The following is a 19805-nucleotide window of genomic DNA, read 5'->3' as shown; positions in this document are numbered from 1 at the left end:
TGGCCCTATCTGAATCCATCGAGCCAGTTGCCGGTCTAATCCACAGCTCGTTGGACGGCACTCGCACCGCCCTCAGGTGGTGGTCCCGCTCCTGAGCGTATCACTGGCACTCCCAAAAGAGATGGGCTGCCAATGGCCGCGTGGCCATGTCACAGTCAGGGCAACTGTGTGGCACCTAGGGTGCTTCTTGTTCCGCGGAGGCTGCGCAAGGGCCAGGTTCCTGCGATGGAAGGGAGTTCGGAGACGGAGGTTGTCATAGCGTGGCTGGTACAGCCGCCACCGCTCCTGCACAACCGGTGTGCGGACGAAGCAAGAACCGGGCCTGTGCAGCAGCACCTGTCCCGACCTGGGAAGACCCGCGGAAAGTGGGTCTGGGTCTGAGGGCACACACGCGCGGAGTTCACTCTTGCGTCGGTTGGCTTTCTGTTTCATAAAAATAGAAAAATGAAATATTTCCCTCTCCTTCCGCTCCCCCTGCTCCAACCAAAGCATTATATCTTGTCCTCAAATTTAAACTCAGTTTGCCATATATTTCCAATTTCCACTTATTTATTATTTTCTTCATTTCGTTACCGGACGTTCCCTTATTTTGCTTATTCTTTTCCGTTACATTTGGACCTTCTTGCTCTCATAATACGCACTGATCTCGTCAATTAGAGGGAATCAGTGACAACAACACTAAATTTTAAGCTTACTATACGACATGCGATCAGGAGCATTTTTGGCTGGGATCATCATCATCATTAAAAAGAGAAGATCAGGAGCCTCGTGGGCGCGTGCCCTCGCGAGCGAAAGAAAATTCGACGGTTTGCAGGCTACGCACCGGTCACCGTGCACCGCTAGCCTCTGGCCCCCACCCGTCAACGTAAGTCCAATGCCACTTATTTCCCACCCTCTTGTTTGTAGTAAAGTCCCTAGATATTCAGCTCTTGTATAAGTAGCGCCATCTGCTCTCACACGCAGCCGGCGTCAGCCGCCGTGTTCTTCCTAACTGCCTGAAGCGGCGCGCCCGCGTAGATAGCACCCGACCGTCAACGGCCGCTGATGCACCGCATGAGTCAAATATAAGTTTCAGTCAGGGTGCCAGACAGTCAAACACGAACCCAAAAGCGGCTTAGTACTGCGCTGGTGAGGGAGAACGCGAAATTTGTCGCCACAATTGTGACCCGTACTTACTGGCCCTCTTCCGTTTTCGGAGTTTCGGCAGCCCGCTGGCACCCAGACGACAGCCAGCTAGTTCCGGTCTTGATAGGAAGTCACGTGGGCTGGGATCCCAAGACCACCCGAAGCTGCCTGAAGTTGGAAAAATCGAGCGCCGTGACAGCTCGCCAAATGTAAACATGTTCCCAGCATGGCAGGGCCCGGCGAGGCAGGCGTGCACTCGGCGTAGTCAGCTCATTTATGCGTTGCCAGCTTGAAAATGCAGATTTGCATTTAGGGATACAATCACTTTCGCGAGATTTCGCGCGAATCGGCACAGGATGCGCACTGGGCCAACCTCTCCTCGCACAGCGCAACGGACGGCCTCCGAAGCGTGCGATGCCAACACGCGAAATCGCGCGTAAGCGATTGCATCCCCGAAAGCGATCGCTCGAGAATTCCTGCTCGCAGCGATCCCGTCGCCCACCACCGACATTGATGAATTGGCGTCATGTCATCACTTGACAAGACATGAAAGAGCAGCATATCGGGTAGTACGTCTTCATATGCATGAAATTTCGTGCCCAGCTGCTTGGGCTTCGATTTCAGAACGTTTCTTTCGGCTGATGGTGCTTCTCATTTTGACCGTATGGAGCTGGGGATGAGCTGCCGCATGAACATGCACGCCGCCTCTGTGGCCAGTGAAACGTTTCACACGAAAAGCAATATTGGTCGCGATCATGAAAGCAATAAGCTAATGTACATGTGCCTAATGTACTACGTATTCCTATTAATCAACCAGTGCATTCTTAACATCAACGGCCTGCAGTTCGAAAACTTAGATTTCGAGCTGCAGCCCGTGCAAGCATACGGCGGAGAGACGGAGCGAACACGGGCTATCTGCAACGTCTTCGCTAACTGCAGAAAAAGGAAATATCGCCGCATACATAAGCGAGATATGTGAAAAGGAAGACCACCAGAGAAATATGAACCGGAACTATACCACAGTGTGTGAATGAGCGTCTAGAACTCGCGCGGTACACGATGCAGATTCAGAACGCGGCGCAGTTACCTTCGCCGCGAAGAAGCCTTCGTGGGACACACACTCATACACACACAAAAGCTTCAAACAGGGCCCGTATTCTGAAACGTTCGCCTGCCGCGAAACTACCGCCGTGGCCACGCTCCGCCAACGGCGCGCGCTGATTGGCGATGTTAGAACAACAGGAAAATAAACAGCGCCATGTAGTAGTAACGGCCTACGTCATTTTAACGTCATGGTGTCGATGGGTGCTCTCGACATATATTGAATAAATGAAGACGTCTTTTGGCGTCTCTTGGCATTCGGTTGGTGAGGGAGTGTAGTAGAAATAAGATAGGTGGTAGTTTAGAGTAGCCTTTTCGGTGGCGTCTTACACGCGTTGTTCCGCGGCGATATTTCTTGATTCACATAAAACAATATATTTCACACTTTCTTATTCAATGTATTTTACCTAAAGAGGCCGTAACCAAACGTAGTCAGTGCGCAGAACCCGTACTGCGGCCACTACACTAGAAAACAACACAGCCGAGCCGCTCTGCACTCGCCGGGTGCGATCTCTCATGCGATCTGAAGCGTTCGAGAGCGCGCGTTGGTATTGCAGGCTGACGTCACGGGTAAGCAGTCGCTTGGTTTATAGAATGTGACTTTCGCGGAAGGCGAACGTTTCAGAGTACGACCCCAGTTCACCACCGCTCGTATCACACTCCTCGCCACGCGGGACGCTGCGACAGACCCTAAGAAAATGACGCTAGAATGCTAGAAGCATAGAGTTTCTCACTATAACACCTAGAGGGTAATCTGGCGCCACCGTCTATGGGAGTTTCTTAAGGGGGCACTGTGCCGTCATGGGAATGACGGTATTTGTGTCTGCGAGGCTCGTGTTGGCTGGTGTTGTAAGAGGCTTCGTCTAAAACGTGGATATGGCTACGCAAATAACGCGTTCTCAAAGTAAAATCTTTATAAAATGTTTCCATTCACGCATATTACATCTTTACTCACCCACGATGCATGACCAAGCGAAGAAAAGCAAGAACAGACGACCAACTGTTTCAAAGCGAGCGCGAACCTTGTCGTCTGTTCTCCAACTTTAGCGGCCCGCTGATACTTTTTACGTAACATGTAGTCGTACACACAATAACAAGTTCTCATAGTTAAGCAAAACATGCTTTCGCGTAATAATAAAGCTAAAACAGCTTTTCACGTGCTGTTCTAGTAGAAAATGAATCATTGTGACAGACGGAACGGTACTTGCCAAGCGCGTCTTCAAGGTGTCCTGTCTCTACGAGAACGATGCCAATCCGAATCCACAATATACCGGCATTCCCATGCATACCACAGCGCAGCAGCGCCACATTTCCCTCTAGGTAATGTAGTAAGAAACTCTATGGCTAGAAGTAAGGAAATCCGACTCAACCCACGCCGGTCGCGTTGTATTGCGGCCGCGAGAAGCGTCTAGCCGCGTTTCTGCGGTCGCGCCGACCGCAGAGAATTCTTCGCGCAAAGAAAAGACAAAAAGGTAAACGTGCACAGAAGAAAGGCTAACTGCGTCCAAGTAACTGTCCCCGCAGTAAGTTGCACGACTGCGGGGAGAAACGGCATTAGGAATATCATGGCTGCTAGATATGAGCGCCGCCCAATGAGGTTCATTAGTGGCGCTTCATAGCTTGTCGATACTTAAGGCATGGCCACGGTAAGCACAGAAACTGCACGGGATCACATATGGCGGCAGTATGGATGAAGGCTTGCGTAGGTTTCGTTCTAGTGTGGCGCATCGAATCCCTATTAAAGAGCAGGGACTCTCAACGAAAACATTAACTGCTTTTAATGTCATAGACTGCTGGCAAGTACCACTGAAGCGTCAGTTTTACGGAGAAGAACGCATTTACTAAAGAATACGGCCAGAAATCGGAACAGAGTTGGTGCCGCGATTGTGAAAGCACAACTGGGTCCGAACTAAAGAAGAACGGCAGATTTGGTGAATTGATGGTTTTACTATGCCATTTAAAAAACAGCAATACCGACACACACAAGAAAACTAGATCGGGACACATACGGCATGTGTTTCAATCTCTTTTCTGTGTCAGTAGCACTGTTTTTTTCTTTAATAATGTGGGTCCGAACGTTGGTATATGTTTAATTTATAACTGCTAAATTCCGTAGGGCGTCACAGAAACGCGGCCGGCGGGCGTTCCAGAACGACAGGCCTCACGGCCGCAAGCACGAAGCGCCTAAGTGAGGCCAAAAGACGTTTTTTGGCGCAAGGTAAAACACACACAAGAAGAAGACACTGTCGTGTTGTCAGCACGTCCCAAGTTCCGTGACGTCACTCTCACCGCTTCGTACCACTGTTGTGATGTCGGCTATCCGTGCGGCCAACGAAGTTTCCCTCGATGGTGCCGTGCCAGGTGCCGGGAGAATAGGCTCCGCGCGACGTTCAATAGAATGAAGAAAAAGGAATATATTCAAAAAAGTACATGGCTGAGATTTACAAAACAGCTCCAACTATCGGAGTACACTATGGTAGTGTGTTCGCATGCCCTACTGTTACACTGTTTCCGAGCGTCGTCCTCCTCTTCTCGACCGCCGTTTGGATCCGCTCTTTATGCCCTGCGTCGTCATTGTTCACGGTTTCCACCAATCCGGCGTCGGGAGACCAATTCCGGCGTCGGGGAACCGATGGCGTCTGGGGACCGGTTGCCCTTTTCTTCCGAAGGGAGCCCAGTCAGAAACGCGCGCACATCACTGGGTACAAACAGAGAAAGGGGGGGGTGGGGCACGCACGCTTACTCTGACCCCCGGCGTGGTCGTGCTAATTTGTGCTGCTGACAGGTGTGAAGGGTCATAGCATGAAGCGTGACAACTGTATCTCTTCGGGGTGGCGTCTCCCGCTCTGAAGGACCACCGGGCACGACAGCTCCTCCGCCGTCAGTTGGTGCATCGGGAGATCGAGTTGTTCGATGCAGCTCGCCCGGCTTGCTGCCTGCATTGTTCGAAGCCATGGGTCGCTGCTTCAAAGAATGGCGATCTCTGCCCCAAGACCTCTTGATAGGTGGATGCAGTCCACTCCTCTTGGAGTGGACTGCATAACTGCAAGGGGGCCAGGCTCCAAGGAGCAACCGTTGTCACTCACGCACATTGCCTAAAGCGTCACGTGCAGCCCCACCGCTAGACTTTACAAATGAAAAAACAAATCTCACGATTCCCTACCGAAAAGAAAACCCAGAAACAGAAAGTTCAAGTTTATTTGGACTACTACCCTGAAACTTCCAATTATGCGTCCTATCACAAAGACACAAACGGGTTTACGTAATCAAGCTAAGTAATCATGAATTAGAGCACCTTAAGTCAGTAAGGCGAAGGGAGAACTGGCGTTGATTATTTCATGTCAATAACACTTAACGCCAGATAGCTATATGATCATTTCATAATGCCAAATTGTGAAATCAACTAAGGAGATAACCATCTGAAAACCTTGTCACGCTCCTAAATTGGCTCAGAAGGCGTCACTTATTCCGCTTTTCTTTCAGCGCACTTCTGAATCATGCTAATACGACGCAGCGTGATTAGAAATCACGAAATCCGACCAGTAATAACAACACCTTAAAAAAATTTTGCAGATTATGCAAAGCAAGTCTCAATTAAACTTGCAGTGAGGTTCTTTATCTTCAGCCTTCCTCTCCTTGTAAGAAACTAAAACACTGACGCTTTCCCTTCTCCAGCGTTCGGCTGTCACGTGTTCACGGAAGCAATCTAACTAACTAAAAATAATGTGCTATACCACGAGCAGAAGAGACCAACGATGCCTTCTGTCTAACAAAAGATACTCAAACTAAACGTTGCAAAATATTGTGGCGTCCCCGGCTGTGATGGACTGCCGGGCACAGCAACACATAGAAGACAACACGGGCGGCATTTCCAACCCAATTAATTTGGGCGGTGACTTGGAGTATATATATACATATACACGCATGCGCAGGCTGTTCACGAACCTACGTTATCAAGCGGTCAAACAATCTCGCTTCCGATTTGTACAGCAAGATAGACGTATTGCTAATGCAACTTGAGCATATATTTTTTTTTATATAATAAGCTTGCATTAGCTCACGTGGTGCTTGATTTCTGATTATGCCAAAATAAAATATTGGGTTTTAGGTGCCAAGAGCACTTTCTGATTATCAGGCACACCGTAGTGGAGGACATCGGAAATTTTGACCACCTGTGGTTCTTTAATAGGCACCTAAATCTAAGTACACGGTTGTTTTCGCCCCTACCGCTACGCGGCCGCTGTGGCCGGGATTCGAGCCCGCAACGTCGTGCTCAGCAGCCCAACACAATAGCCACTGAGCAACCACGACGGGTATGATTCTTGCAAGAATATGCATCTCGGAAAAGCGTGGTTTGCGCATGCAGGCTTCGCAGTGTACTGGCAATTGTGCCACGCCATCTTTCATTAGTTTTAGTTCGTGTTCCCTAGCTCGTTCATTTATGAAGCGTCCTGGCGGCTGGCTTTCTCGACACTCAAAATGAGGCCGTAAACACGGGATGAATTGCCAGCCTCGCTATTTCCTCAATCTCGCCGGCACATTCCCTTCCAGTGACAGTCCGACTGTGTGCGTGTGTGTAATTTTGTGAGAAAAGTGAACAAATAAGTGCAGCGCCATAACTGACTCCTCGGCGAGGTCACCTCAACAGCACTGCACGAGGAAGGCGAGTGGGGAGCAAAACGAGGGAGAGAGAGAGAGTGCTTAGCGAGCGGGGTTGACGGAAGAAGGTTGCAAGAAATACTGAAAAAAAAAAATATATATATATATATATATATATATATATATATATATATATATATATATATATATATATATATATATACCACTGGCTACTGCCAGTAGTATATATATAGTATATATATATATATATATAGTAGTATATATATATATATATACAATTTCTTTGTACGTTTGATGATGCAACTGTGGACATTGGGGAAGAGTAGGCACTGCAGGGTGTTAGATGACAGGCAGGATCGGCGGTAGGAGTCGTCCAGAACAACTCTCTTGGTCCCGAAGACAGGGCAATTAAACCAAATATGCTCTAGTGTCTCCACACCGTCGCAGTAGCCACACACGGGGCTGCCATTTCCCGTGAGCCTCTGTGTGCGCGCAGCTGTTGTGTAACAGCCGATGCGCAAGCGGAGAAAAAAACTTTGGCCACACGCTAACAGGGCGATGTCGTCAGCGTAGATGGCCACCCGTACTTCGTGTGACGTCGCCTTTGGAATCTAGTCGGGAAGCCGAGCGAGGGCAAAATTAAACAAAAAGTGGCTCAAAACACTGCCCTGCGGAGCACCAGCAAACGCACTGCTCGGTTGGCTGAGTGCACCACCGACCCGAACACGAAGCGTGCGATCACTCAAAAAGGCTCTGACGTAGTCGAGCAGCCGATCGGTGATACATAGCTCGTGGAGCGCACTGACGATCGTAGTATGTGCTAATCCATCGAAGGTGCCCTTTACATGAAGCAAGATGAGATAGCCGGCCTAGAGACGGCTTGCCTCGAGCTTCGTGACAACCTCTGCAAGTGCGTCAGCCATCGTATGCTGCCGGCGGTTTGAGCGATATTGCTGATAGCCAGATTCTTAACGTTTTTACTGTTGGAAGGCGAAGGATTTTTACCAGGTACGCTTTTTTGCTACTGAAAGAGAGGTTAAGGGTAAACTGGAGGAAGTCTTTAGGCCAGCGTCATCCATGCGTGTTCAGGACTTGCAGGTGCATCTGAACACGAAGAATTTCTGAAATCTTTGTTGAAGTACCTGGATGACTCGGCCAATATCCGTGCTGGTGGAATGATGGCCGAGGCTCTTTTCATTCTTGACACAGTGCTCCGTATTCTTGCTTTCTCATCCAAATATTTCTGCATCCGCTTCTTAGTTCGTGGTGCAAAAGCCTTGCGAATTCAGCTCCGGCGACTTCCCGTAGGTGTAAATTAAAATTAAATTGTTGAGCTTAACGTGCCAAAACCACTTTCTAATTGTGAGGACAGACTTAGTGCAGGACTCCGCAAATTTCGACCAGCTGGGGTTCTTTAACGTGCACCTAAATCTAAGCACACGGGTGTTTTCGCATTTCGCCCCCGTCGAAATGTGGCCACCGTCGCCGGGATTCGATCCCGCGATCTCGTACTCTGAAGCCCAAAACCATGGCCACTGAGCAACCACGGCAGCTGGTCTGCAGGTGTAGATGGCAGCTCATGTGATGAGGACCAAGATTTGCTTGGCGCCGACTCTGTTGGGGCAGAACTGAACACATAAGGCGCAACACAGGCAAGAGGGTCACCAATTAGCCGCACACTAGCTGTGGACACACTTTGAACGACGACTGGCGGAGTCGTGCTTACTGGATCTTCAAGCTGGGTAAACTGACTGGGTTGAGACGTGCTTGGGACAGGCTTTGTTTGGGCTGAACAGCAAAACACGAGGCGCAAGAACACAGGCAAGGAAGTCAGTCATTAGCCGTATACCAGCTCTGAGCAGTATAAACCCCGAGATCCAAGTCAGTGTTTGTGTGTGCCTCACTTGTCCTGTTTCCTCTGGCTCTTAATATTGTCGAAAATATCTGGTACTTTGGTACTTCAAGGGAAATAAAGGGTCTGTCCACTGCATTCAGACTACTACTCATCATCCACAGAGTCATAAAAACAACCTCTTGTTCTCTCAAGCAAATAAATAAGATTGCTTTATTCTTGTGGCCTTTAGTGTGGTACATTGTGCTACATGTCATGCTACACTTCTGCACATCTGCACAAGTGTAGCATGACATGTATGTCAAAGAATTCTGGTAGTTGCAAGGGCCATTGGTTGATAGAATGAGTCATTTGGTAGGGAAGCATTTGGGAGTGACGATCGATGGCGAATATCTCAGCAACCTTCGTACTGCAGATGAAATTATCCTGGTCAGCAACACGAGGGATGGGTTACAGTAAATGATTGAGGACCTTAACACAGAAAGTGTAAGAGTGGGGTTGAAGATTAACACGCAGGGTCAAAAATAATGAACAATAGCCGGGCAAGGGAACAAGAATTCAGGATCGCCAGTCAGCCTTTAAAGTCTCTGAAGGAGTACGTTTATTTAGGTTGGTTACTCACAGGGGACACTGATCATGAGAAGGAAACTTAGAGAAGAATAAAAATGAGATGGGTTGCATACGGCAGACATTGTCAGCTCCTGACTGGAAGATTAACATTTTCACTGAAAAGAAAGGTGTACAATCAATGCTTTCTACGAGTGCTAACATACAGGGGCAGAAACTTAGATACTTACAAAGACGCACAGAAAGAAGTTAAGGGCTGCGCAAAGAGCGAAGGGACGATAAATGTTAGGCGTAACGTTAAGAGACAGGAAGAGAGCGGTGTGGATAAGAGAACAAACGGGGATAGCCGGTATTCTAATAGGCATCAAGAGAAAAAAATGGAGCTGGGCAGGTCATGTAATGCGTTGGTTAGATAACCGGTGGACCATTAGGGTTACAGCGTCGGTGCCAAGAGAAGGGAAGCACGGTCGAGGACGGCAGAATATGTCAGCAACCTTCGTTTCTGCTCTACTACTTGCACTTTGTGCGACTTTCACGAGCCAGCAAAACCAGCGCAGCACTACGCGATAATGAAACTACTTGAACGCGAAAGCCGGGCGCCCCTGAGTTGAGTGAAAACTAAACCTTTCTAGCGCACGCGTCCTGGTCAAGGGTAATTTCAATGAGCTTCTTTTTCTAAAAGCAAATAGAACTAGAAAAGTAGCATTTTACAAGTACCAATGAGCGGTTGAGTACTAGTGACAGAATTTAACTGAGGAGTGCTTTCGTCATCAGGCAAGTACTTCACTGTTCCGGGGGGTCTCTAATGATGTCCTGCATTTACCTAAACTTATCGATTATTCAAGCTCTGTTCGCGATAATATTGATGCCCTAGAGGTTCTCGAGCACTTCTCTATCACTTGATTTACTAGGTTTGCATTAATCTATCACATTACTTTACTTGATGAAACTGCCTAACGGCATCGCGGAATTCAAGCTTGCAGCCACACGTGCAAAAGAATATTATTTTAGTGTTATGTTACCGAGGTTTCTTACTAATAACCCCGGAAGGTTCTGGAGGCACTTTCGCACCAATGATAGAGAAGCGTACCACTTACGCCCAGACGAAGAAACTGCGAAAGCCATCGCATATAACATTTTCTTTCAGTCAGTATTTACTAAAGACAATAACTATATTCCCCCATTCTAACCAGACAGGGTGTAAGCATTGACAAATTAGACATTACGGACGTTGGCGTACCTAATCTTCTGCGTAATATTTACCCTAAAAAAGGCAGCAGTCCTGACAACATACCTTACGACTTTTTGAAAAAGTATGCGGAATAGTGCAGTAGATACCTAGGCATTATTTTTTGCAAATCAATCATGATTTCACAACTACCGAACGAGTGGAAAATTGCAAAAATAATACATATACATTAATCAGCTGACACAACAGAAATTTCAAATTTTAGACCCATTTCATAACTAGTACATCCTGTAAGCTTTTAGAGCACATAACCGTTTTTCTGGAGAGCATTGACTTCTTGTCTCTCTACCAACATTACTTTCGCAGTGATTTATCAGCAGTAGCCCAACTAACAGAACTAGTCCAGGACCTTCCATTCACTGTCAATAACCGCGGCCAGACTGACAGAATTCTACTTGATCTATCTAAGGCATTTGATTGTGTATGCCATAACAATTTAATCACTAAAGTTGAAAGTGTTGTTGGGAAAGGGCTCCTTTCAATTTGTATAAAAGAATTTCTAGCCAATCGATCTCAATTTGTATTCTATGAAAAAATGCTATCTAACACTGTAACAGTGTCGCCGTTACTTCCGAAGTTCACCAATGCTAAGTTCTTGGGCCATTACTCTTCCTAATCTGTGTTAATGATATCACAGCTAACATTGGTTGTAATATAAAACCGTTCGCCGATGATTGCGTTATTTAAAGCGAAATCACTAATTAGAGCAACCACATCGTATTTAGTACATCCCTCAACACTCTAGCTATTTGTTGCTCTAATTGGCAGGTGTCAATTAACGTAAAGAAGTCTGTGGCCATGACCATAACAAGGAAAACAAGACCATCTTACTTTACATATGAGATTAACGGCACACCACTAACTAAAGTTGAACAACATAAATACCTGGGAGTTGTATTACCCTTAGACCTCAGGTGCGATAAACATATTTCGAATATCACCGCAGGAGCTTTACGCAAATTATTCTTCCTCAAAGGAAGCCTTGCGCTCTATACGACATCAACGAAGCTACTGGCCTACACAACGTTCGTTAGCCCAGTTCTAGATTATGCAAACACAGTCTGGTTTCCTCATACAACGACTAACACAACAAAATTAGAGGCAGTACAAAGAAAGGCTATAAGGTTCATTCACAACAAATCTAAGTGCGCTGACTCACTGACTAATCTTCTAACGCAGTCTGGATTGCAAACGCTATCTACCAGAGCAAAACACCATCACCTGAAGTTCTTGTTGCAGCTTCTAAAAAATAACTATAACATAGATGTGTCCAGGTACATTTCATTTTATGACGCTCTCAAAACACGTAACAAACATGTGTACACTTTAACAGAATACATATGCAACAACGACACGTTTAAGTATTCATTCTTCGCCCTTGCAGTAGCTGAATGGAACCGACTTGATCCTGCTATAACCGCCATTGAATCATTGTCCGAATTTACCTCACATTATAAGCAGTAGTGCGTAAACAAAATCATTTATCATCGCATCATCGTCACAAATTTTGCATTGTGTATCTTTCGACGTCCCATTTTTCTTTTTCCTTTTTTTGTTGGTTGTCGTTATGTGGACGTATGATACGCTCTGTTCCGAAAATAAATTTTCATTGCTGTACTACTTCTAGTCCTAAGATGATTGTTGTAACGACCATTTTCCTGCTAATTGCTTGCCTAGATTTTTTTTTTCAATTAATTTCTTCTCCCTCTCATAGTGTATATGCGTTAAGCTCATCTCATCACACAACTTCAATACTTCTTGACGTGCTAAGCATCTTTCAGTATGCTCCTATTTCATGTATAACTGGTTAATTACAGGTACTTCACTGCTATTATCATGTAAATTAAGTGTCATTTGAAAAATGCGTTCCTGTTCCGATACTCAGCTTCCTTCTAATATTGCCATCCTTGGGCAATTGTTTTATTTTTATTTTCCCATTTTTAATTAGCTGTTCTGCCCTGATGCGTACTGGTATACATGTACACGGCATCGCCCAACTTCCACGCTCTCAAATGAGAGTTGCAGTATTGTAAATAAAAAAAATAAAAATATTTGCCTTTATTCTCCCTTAAAATCAAGTCAAACTTGGGCTTCAAGATAATTCATTTTTTTATTTATTCAGAATACCCCGAAAGGCCCTCTCGCAGGAGGGTATTACATAGGGGGGTTAAGATGCATTTCTGAATACGGGGGTTTATCTGGTCACCCGCGCTTGCCAACGGTGACGGGAATTCTCCTAAATATTCTTCTAAATATTCTTCCCCCGTGAGACATGCTACTGCGGCGGGTTTCCTGTAGGTCTCGTACCACACTTCATTGGGAAGCGACGTCCTCCAACGCCACTGCCGGCGCTCTTAATCACGTGAACGTGGTGAGGGTTGTGAAGCATCTCGTTGCTGCCAGCGTTGTCGGGATTGGGAGGTCAATCCCATTGTTCGTAACCAGTTGTCGAAATTGGAGTCGGGCATGAATTAGATGGTAGCTGGCCCATGCTGTGGTCCAACTTATCCACGCTGAGGACGTTGTTGAAGGGAAGGACTGCTTCTCATCGAGAACGAGGAATATGGGTTTATTTACAGTATCTACATAAGGAAATTGTAGTTCATCAGTCTAGCATGACTGCGAGAGAAAAGTACACTCAGCAGCCGCACAACAGCGGTTTTTAAACACTCGGTCCTCCCTCGATCCCTAGGTGAGAGAACCGTTCGACCAATCATCGTAGACGAGCCGTCTTTGAGCGGCAGGGCACACACACTTCCCCACCGGTTTCACGGATCCCACCGAGGTCAGATGATCTTGGCAGAATTCGGGGCTTACGTCAGGAACGGTACGTGGGACGGGGCCTCCAAATACGTTCCCTCGGGAACTCCCTTGCTCACGGCAGACCGGGTCGGTGGTGGCGTGTTCAGTCCCAAAGCCTGGTTCGTCGAACTCATCTGGCAATCCCGCGACGGAGAGTCGAGGATGCGGCGTATTGTGCTCCGCACACAGTAGACTTAGTGACGCCGTTTGGCTAGAGGGTGATGGTGGCTTTCCACCAAAGTCGACGCCGCTCTTGCACCTGGCTGGCAAAACTCGCACATCAGCAGGCCGTTCTTAACAGCGTGCAGTTCCTTTTGCGCAGCAAGAGGGGGCCTGCGTACTGCATGGTGCCAACGAGTTCTAGGAGTTCAAGCGCAACGCTAAACTTTTCTATTTCTGTCAATGATTCGCCTTTAGTGCAAAACTGCCAAATTTAGTCAGTCATTCTAGCATATGCGGAGAAGTGAGCATGTGCCTGAAAAGAAGATATCTACAAAAAAGGTTGGTGCACGCGTGCTTGACTTTTTAGAAAGGTAGTTGTTCCCCCGTTTATGATTAGTCGCGAATAAGCTGTTTTGTTGTTTCGCCTGGTTTTCCGTCCTTTGTACTGCGCTATCTTATTATTGAAAATTCTGCACTAACTGAACTGTGCTTCAACAATTATGTTCTTGGCACACTTCGCTATGACGCATGAAGGTTGTAATTAATTTTACTAAACAGTTTGTTCAGACGGCTCTCGAAGCAAGGAAGGAAGCCAGGTAGCAGTAACCAAGAAAGGCCTTGCCGTGGCCATTTGGAGCAAGCAGCGTCACGTGGTCCGGAGCTGTCCGTTGCTCGACATTAGTAGCATTTCAAGCTGCTCCGTGATTTGACAGGCTGCCGTTGCGCTCTATTTGATTGCAGTTTGAGGAATCAGTTGTCCATTCCAAGCTGGACTGGTTCCTTTCTCTGGATGCGTGTAAAACGCCCAGAAGCGTTCCAACTAAACCACCATTACAGGCCGCCATTTGAATATGAACCTGGCAGCGTTTAACGCTAGAACGTTATCTAGTGAGGCGAGTCTAGCATCGCTATTGGAGGAATTAGAGGGCATTAAATGGGATATAATAGGGCTCAGTGAAGTTAGGAGGCCAAAAGAAGCATATACAGTGCTAAAAAGCGGGCACGTCCTGTGCTACCGGGGCTTAGCGGAGAGAACTAGGAGTCGGATTCCTGATTAATAAGAATATAGCTTGTAACATACAGGAATTCTGTAGCATTAACGAGAGGGTGGCAGGTCTTGTTGTGAAACTTAATAAGAGATACAAAATGAAGGTTGTACAGGTCTACGACCCTACATCCAGTCATGATGACCAGGAAGTCGAAAGCTTCTATAAAGACGTGGAATCGGTAATAGGTAGAATGAAAACTAAGTACACCATACTAATGGGCGACTTCAATGCCAAGGTAGGCAAGAAGCAGGCTGGAGACAAGGCAGTGGGGGAATATGGCATAGGCACTAGGAATAGCAGGGGAGAGTTATTAGTAGACTTTGCGGAACAGAATAATATGCGGATAATGATTACCTTCTTCCGCAAGCGGGACAGCCGAAAGTGGACGTGGAGGAGCCCGAACGGCGAGACTAGAAATGAAATAGACTTCATATTCTGCGCGAACCCTCGCATCATACAAGATGTGGACGTGCTCGGCAAGGTGCGCTGCAGTGACCCCAGGATGGTAAGAACTCGAATAAGCCAAGACCTGAGGAGGGAACGGAAGAAACTGGTACATAAGAAGCCGATCAATGAGTTAGCGGTAAGAGGGAAAATAGAGGAATTCCACATCAAGCTACAGAACAGGCATTCCGCTTTAACTCAGGAAGGGGACCTTAGTGTTGAAGCAATGAACGACAATGTTGTAGGCATCATTAAGGAGTGTGCATTGGAATTCGGTGGTAACTCCGTTAGGCAGAATACTAGTAAACTATCGCAAGAGACGAAAGATCTGATCAATAAACGCCAATGTATGAAAGCCTCTAACCCTACAGCTAGAATAGAACTGGCAAAACTTTCGAAGTTAATCAACAAGCGTAAGACAGCTGACATAAGGAAGTATAATATGGATAGAATTGAACATGCTCTCAGGAACGGAGGAAGCCTAAAAACAGTCAAGAAGAAACTAGGAATAGGCAAGAATCAGATGTATGCGCTAAGAGGCAAAGCCGGAAAAAAGCCGGCAATATCATTACTAATATGGATGAGATAGTTCAAGTGGCTGAGGTGTTCTATAGAGATTTATACAGCACCAGTGGCACCCACGACGATAATGGAAGAGAAAATAGTCTAGAGGTATTCGAAATCCCACAGGTAACGCCGGAAGAAGTAAAGAAAGCCTTGGGAGATATGCATAGGGGGAAGGCAGCTGGGGAGAATCAGGTAACAGCAGATTTTTTGAACGGTGGTGGGCAGATTGTTCTAGAGAAACTGGCCACCCTGTATACGCAATGCCTCATGACCTCGAGCGTACCGTAATCTTGGAAGAACGCTAACATAATCCTAATCCATAAGTAAGGGGACGCCAAGGACTTGAATAATTATAGACCGATCAGCTTACTGTCCATAGCCTACAAACTATTTACTAAGGTAATCGCAAATATAATCAGGAACACCTTAGACTTCTGTCAAGCAAAGGACCAAGCCGGATACCGTAAAGGCTACTCAACTATTGACTATATTAACACTATCAATCAAGTGATAGAGAAATGTGCGGAATATAACCAACCCTTATATATAGCTGTCATTGATTACGACAAAGCATTTGATTCTGTCGAAGCCTCAGCAGTCATGGAGGCATTGCGGAATCAGGGTGTAGACGAGCCATATGTAAAAATAATGAAAGATATCTATTGCGGCTTCACAGCCATCGTAGTCCTCCTTAAAGAAAGCAACAAAATACCAGTAAAGAAAGGCGTCAGGCAGGGAGCTACGATCTCTAATGCTATTCACAGCCTGTTTACAGGAGGTATTCAGAGACCTGGATTGGGAAGAATTGGGGATAAAAGTTAATGCAGAATACCTTAGTAACTTGCGATTCGCTGATGATATTGACTTGCTTAGCAACTAAGGAGGCCAATTGCAATGCATGCTCACTGACCTGGAGTGGCAAAGCAGAAGACTGGGTCTAAATATTAATCTGCAGAATAAAAGTAATGTTTAACAGTCTCGGAAGAGAACAGCAATTTACAATAGGTAGCGAGGCACTGGAAGTGGTAAGGGAATACCTCTACTTAGGGCAGGTAGTGACGGCAAATCTGGATCATGAGATGGAAATATTCAGAAGGATAAGAATGGGCTGGGGTGCGTTTGGCAGGCTTTCTCACACCATGAACAGCAGGTTGCCATTATCTCTCAAGAGAAAAGTGTATAATAGCTGTGTCCTACCAGTACTCACCTACGGGGCAGAAACCTGGAGGCTTACGAAAAGGGTTCTACTCAAATTGAGGACGACGCAACGAGCTATGGAAAGAAGAATGATAGGTGTAACGTTAAGGAATAAGAAAAGAGCAGATTGGGTGAGGGAACAAACGCGAGTTAATGACATCTTAGTTGAAATCAAGAAAAAGAAATGGGCATGGGCACGACATGTAAGGTGGCGGATGAGATTAAGAAGTTTGCAGGGACGGCATGGCCACAATTAGTACATGACCGGCGTTGTTGGAGAAGTACGGGAGAGGCCTTTGCCCTGCAGTGGTCGTAACAAGGCTGATGATGATGATGATGATGATGACCAATTTGAATGGAATTTGTTGTTTACGACCAAGACCGTCTGAGTTTTGGAAGGATCAACATTTTTTGTTTATTCTGGCACATTTTGGGAAAGTTATACGAATGTAATCCTTGAATTAGCAATGCACCATCTCTATTGGCGTATGTTGTTAGGAATGGCCTGCCGAGGTGGCAACATGCAAGTTTTTGCAGCCAGCTGCAGCTGCGAGCGTGGCGAGCTTCACCGAAGATACCATGGAAGCCTTCAACACCCGCCGGGGTGACTCGTTTCGTAGGAAGCAGTAACGACAGCGCTAATCAGCCATGAACTTACCTCAGAGAAGTGCGTGCTACGGCGGCGTCAATCCACCGGGCGCCTCGTTCGGAGATGCCTTGCGGTGCCTTTTCACGGGCCTTTGAACACGCCAGACAATGGGCAGCGGCGGAGGTCACTGTGCGAGGTCAGCTCTGGAAGTAAGAGGCGCCGGCTGGGCCCCGGCGTGACCACCTGGCTACGGGGACGCGAGACAATGGACACCGCGTCGACTGCGTTGACATTTGACGCTGCGAATCGGCAGTGATAGTGCGTACATCATCATCATCATCATCATCATTATCCTGGTTACGCCCACTGCAGGGCAAAGGCCTCTCCCATATTTCTCCAACAACCCCGGTCATGTACTAATTGTGGCCATGCCGTCCCTGCAAACTTCTTAATCTCATCCGCCACCTAACTTTCTGCCGCCCCCTGCTACGCTTCCCTTCCCTTGGAATCCAGTCCGTAACCCTTAATGACCATCGGTTATCTTCCCTCCTCATTACATGTCCTGCCTATGCCCATTTCTTTTTCCTGATTTCAACTAAGATGTCATTAACTCTCGTTTGCTCCGTCACCCAATCTGCTCTTTTCTTATCCCTTAAGGTTACACATATCATTCTTCTTTCCATAGCTCGTTGCGTCGTCCTCAATTTGAGTAGAACCGTTTTCGTAAGCCTCCAGGTTTCTTCCCCGTAGGTGAGTACTGGTAAGACACAGCTATTATACATTTTTCTCTTGAGGGATAATGGCAACCTGCTGTTCATGATCTGAGAATGCCTGCCAAACGCCAAACGCGTTTGGCGTACGTTTGTGTAAACGTGTTTGTGCGTACGAGTGTGTGTAAACTGTCCCGCAGAGAGGCGGCTTGTTTACAATGCCTGGACGAACGTTTTGCCTCACCTAGGGATCTAGGGACACGAAATCTTTATAAGCGGCCGTTGTCGGCTGCTAAAGAGTGCTCGATTGCTCGTGTTCGTGCTCGTCTGTGCTCGTCAATGTACTCTTGAGCTTTGTGATCGTTTGCTGTGTGCTTCGTCTTGCGGGTTCCATTTGGGAGTCACGCTAGACTGTGTAAATGTATCACTTGTTTGAAATGTAAATACACCCTGTACGTCTAGTTCCTCTCAAGTTCATCTCTACGACCTTCGACGCTTACAAATGTTGGCAGCGGCGAGATCGTCCGACAGCTTCTACAACTGGTAACAGCGGTAGGATCATCCGAAAAATGTTACAATGTATTCAAAGATTGTCGTATGTATTGAATACGGCACTAAAGTTTTTCTTCTGTCACTGAATTTACTCATACCTTGGGTTACATTCTTTACAATGGTATCCATCGAAATTTTCAGAATAGTAGCCAAGAAACAAATATCATGAAACAGAACACTGACAACGCATGTCTATTATGGTAAATCTCCTCAGATTGAAGTATTAAAAATGCGAAACAATAACACAAGATTGGCCACGCAAGAGGCCGTGTTTCTACCAGAAAGCTCGCCTCCGTGCATACCGTTCGCCGCCAACGTTTCCCTGTAAACAATCCGGTTACATAAGCTGCAGTTGCCGGGAAGCGGGAGAAGCGGTCGGGGATATTTGAATGCTATGTGCGTCCACTCTTAAAGGCAAAGCTTAAGCGCCCTCAAATTCTTTATGTTTGGCGTAAGGCTCGAATTACATCCGCATGCAATGGCGTAAAGCATTTTTATGCAGAGTGCCGCAACAGTCACGGTCACTAAACAGTTGTATAGCTTCTGATTCAGTTTCATAACTAGCGAGGTAATCTTCGTATGTTCTGAAGTAGACTTTAGGTGTGGCGCTTTTAGTTAAGCGTAGCATTTCGGAACATGATAAATCGACCTGTTGGCGATACTGATGCTCTTTTGCAGGTCACCAAGATGTCCGTGGCCAGTTTTCTGAAGATTGTGGTTGGTAGTGAAACCACCACTACCAACAGCCACAACACCTATAACGCCACCTGCGGTGCTGCTGACAGGTAGGGTCCACTGAGCACTTACGTGAAGAGCACAAGGAATGCTACTTCCGCCAAGAAGTTACGCGGAAACATGCAGATTAGAGGCAGTATACATAAAATAGACGAAAGGATATCAATGAGTGACTAGAAAGTGACAGCTCGTGTCAGCTTAAGAACTGCCACCGTCCAGCGCAGAACCGCTTGGCCTCTTTCCCATTAATAGTGCTGGTCCGTGGCAATATTACCGGCTGTATGTAACGTAAGAAATCTATAAATTTTCAGCAGAGGCAGAACTATCCATCGCATTACTGCTACTAATTGACAATAATAAAAACACGTAACGTTCAAATAAAAAGAAGTTTATTTTTTAGGAGATATCTTAAAGCCCCGTTTTCGTCTTGTCGGGCAGTCAGGGTCACGCGGTGACCTCGGGAGAGTGACAGTCGACACTGGAC

The 19805-nt window shown here is 46.6% G+C and overlaps 1 protein-coding gene across 1 annotated transcript in view; it reads left to right on the top strand.

Moving 5' to 3' along the window:
* The first annotated feature begins 703 nt into the window (after nucleotides 1-703).
* The window catches only part of LOC142578269 (uncharacterized), a 291756-nt gene continuing 272654 nt past the window's right edge, over nucleotides 704-19805 (top strand). The window contains exons 1-2 of the mRNA XM_075687670.1: nucleotides 704-865; nucleotides 19265-19371. Coding sequence (XP_075543785.1) covers nucleotides 704-865; nucleotides 19265-19371 — 269 coding nt within the window. The remainder of the gene's footprint in view (nucleotides 866-19264; nucleotides 19372-19805) is intronic.

Source organism: Dermacentor variabilis, chromosome 4 (assembly GCF_050947875.1).
Source record: "Dermacentor variabilis isolate Ectoservices chromosome 4, ASM5094787v1, whole genome shotgun sequence".
In the NCBI taxonomy this organism is placed as follows: Eukaryota; Metazoa; Arthropoda; class Arachnida; order Ixodida; family Ixodidae; genus Dermacentor; species Dermacentor variabilis.
This window is presented reverse-complemented; position numbering and strand designations above follow the sequence as displayed.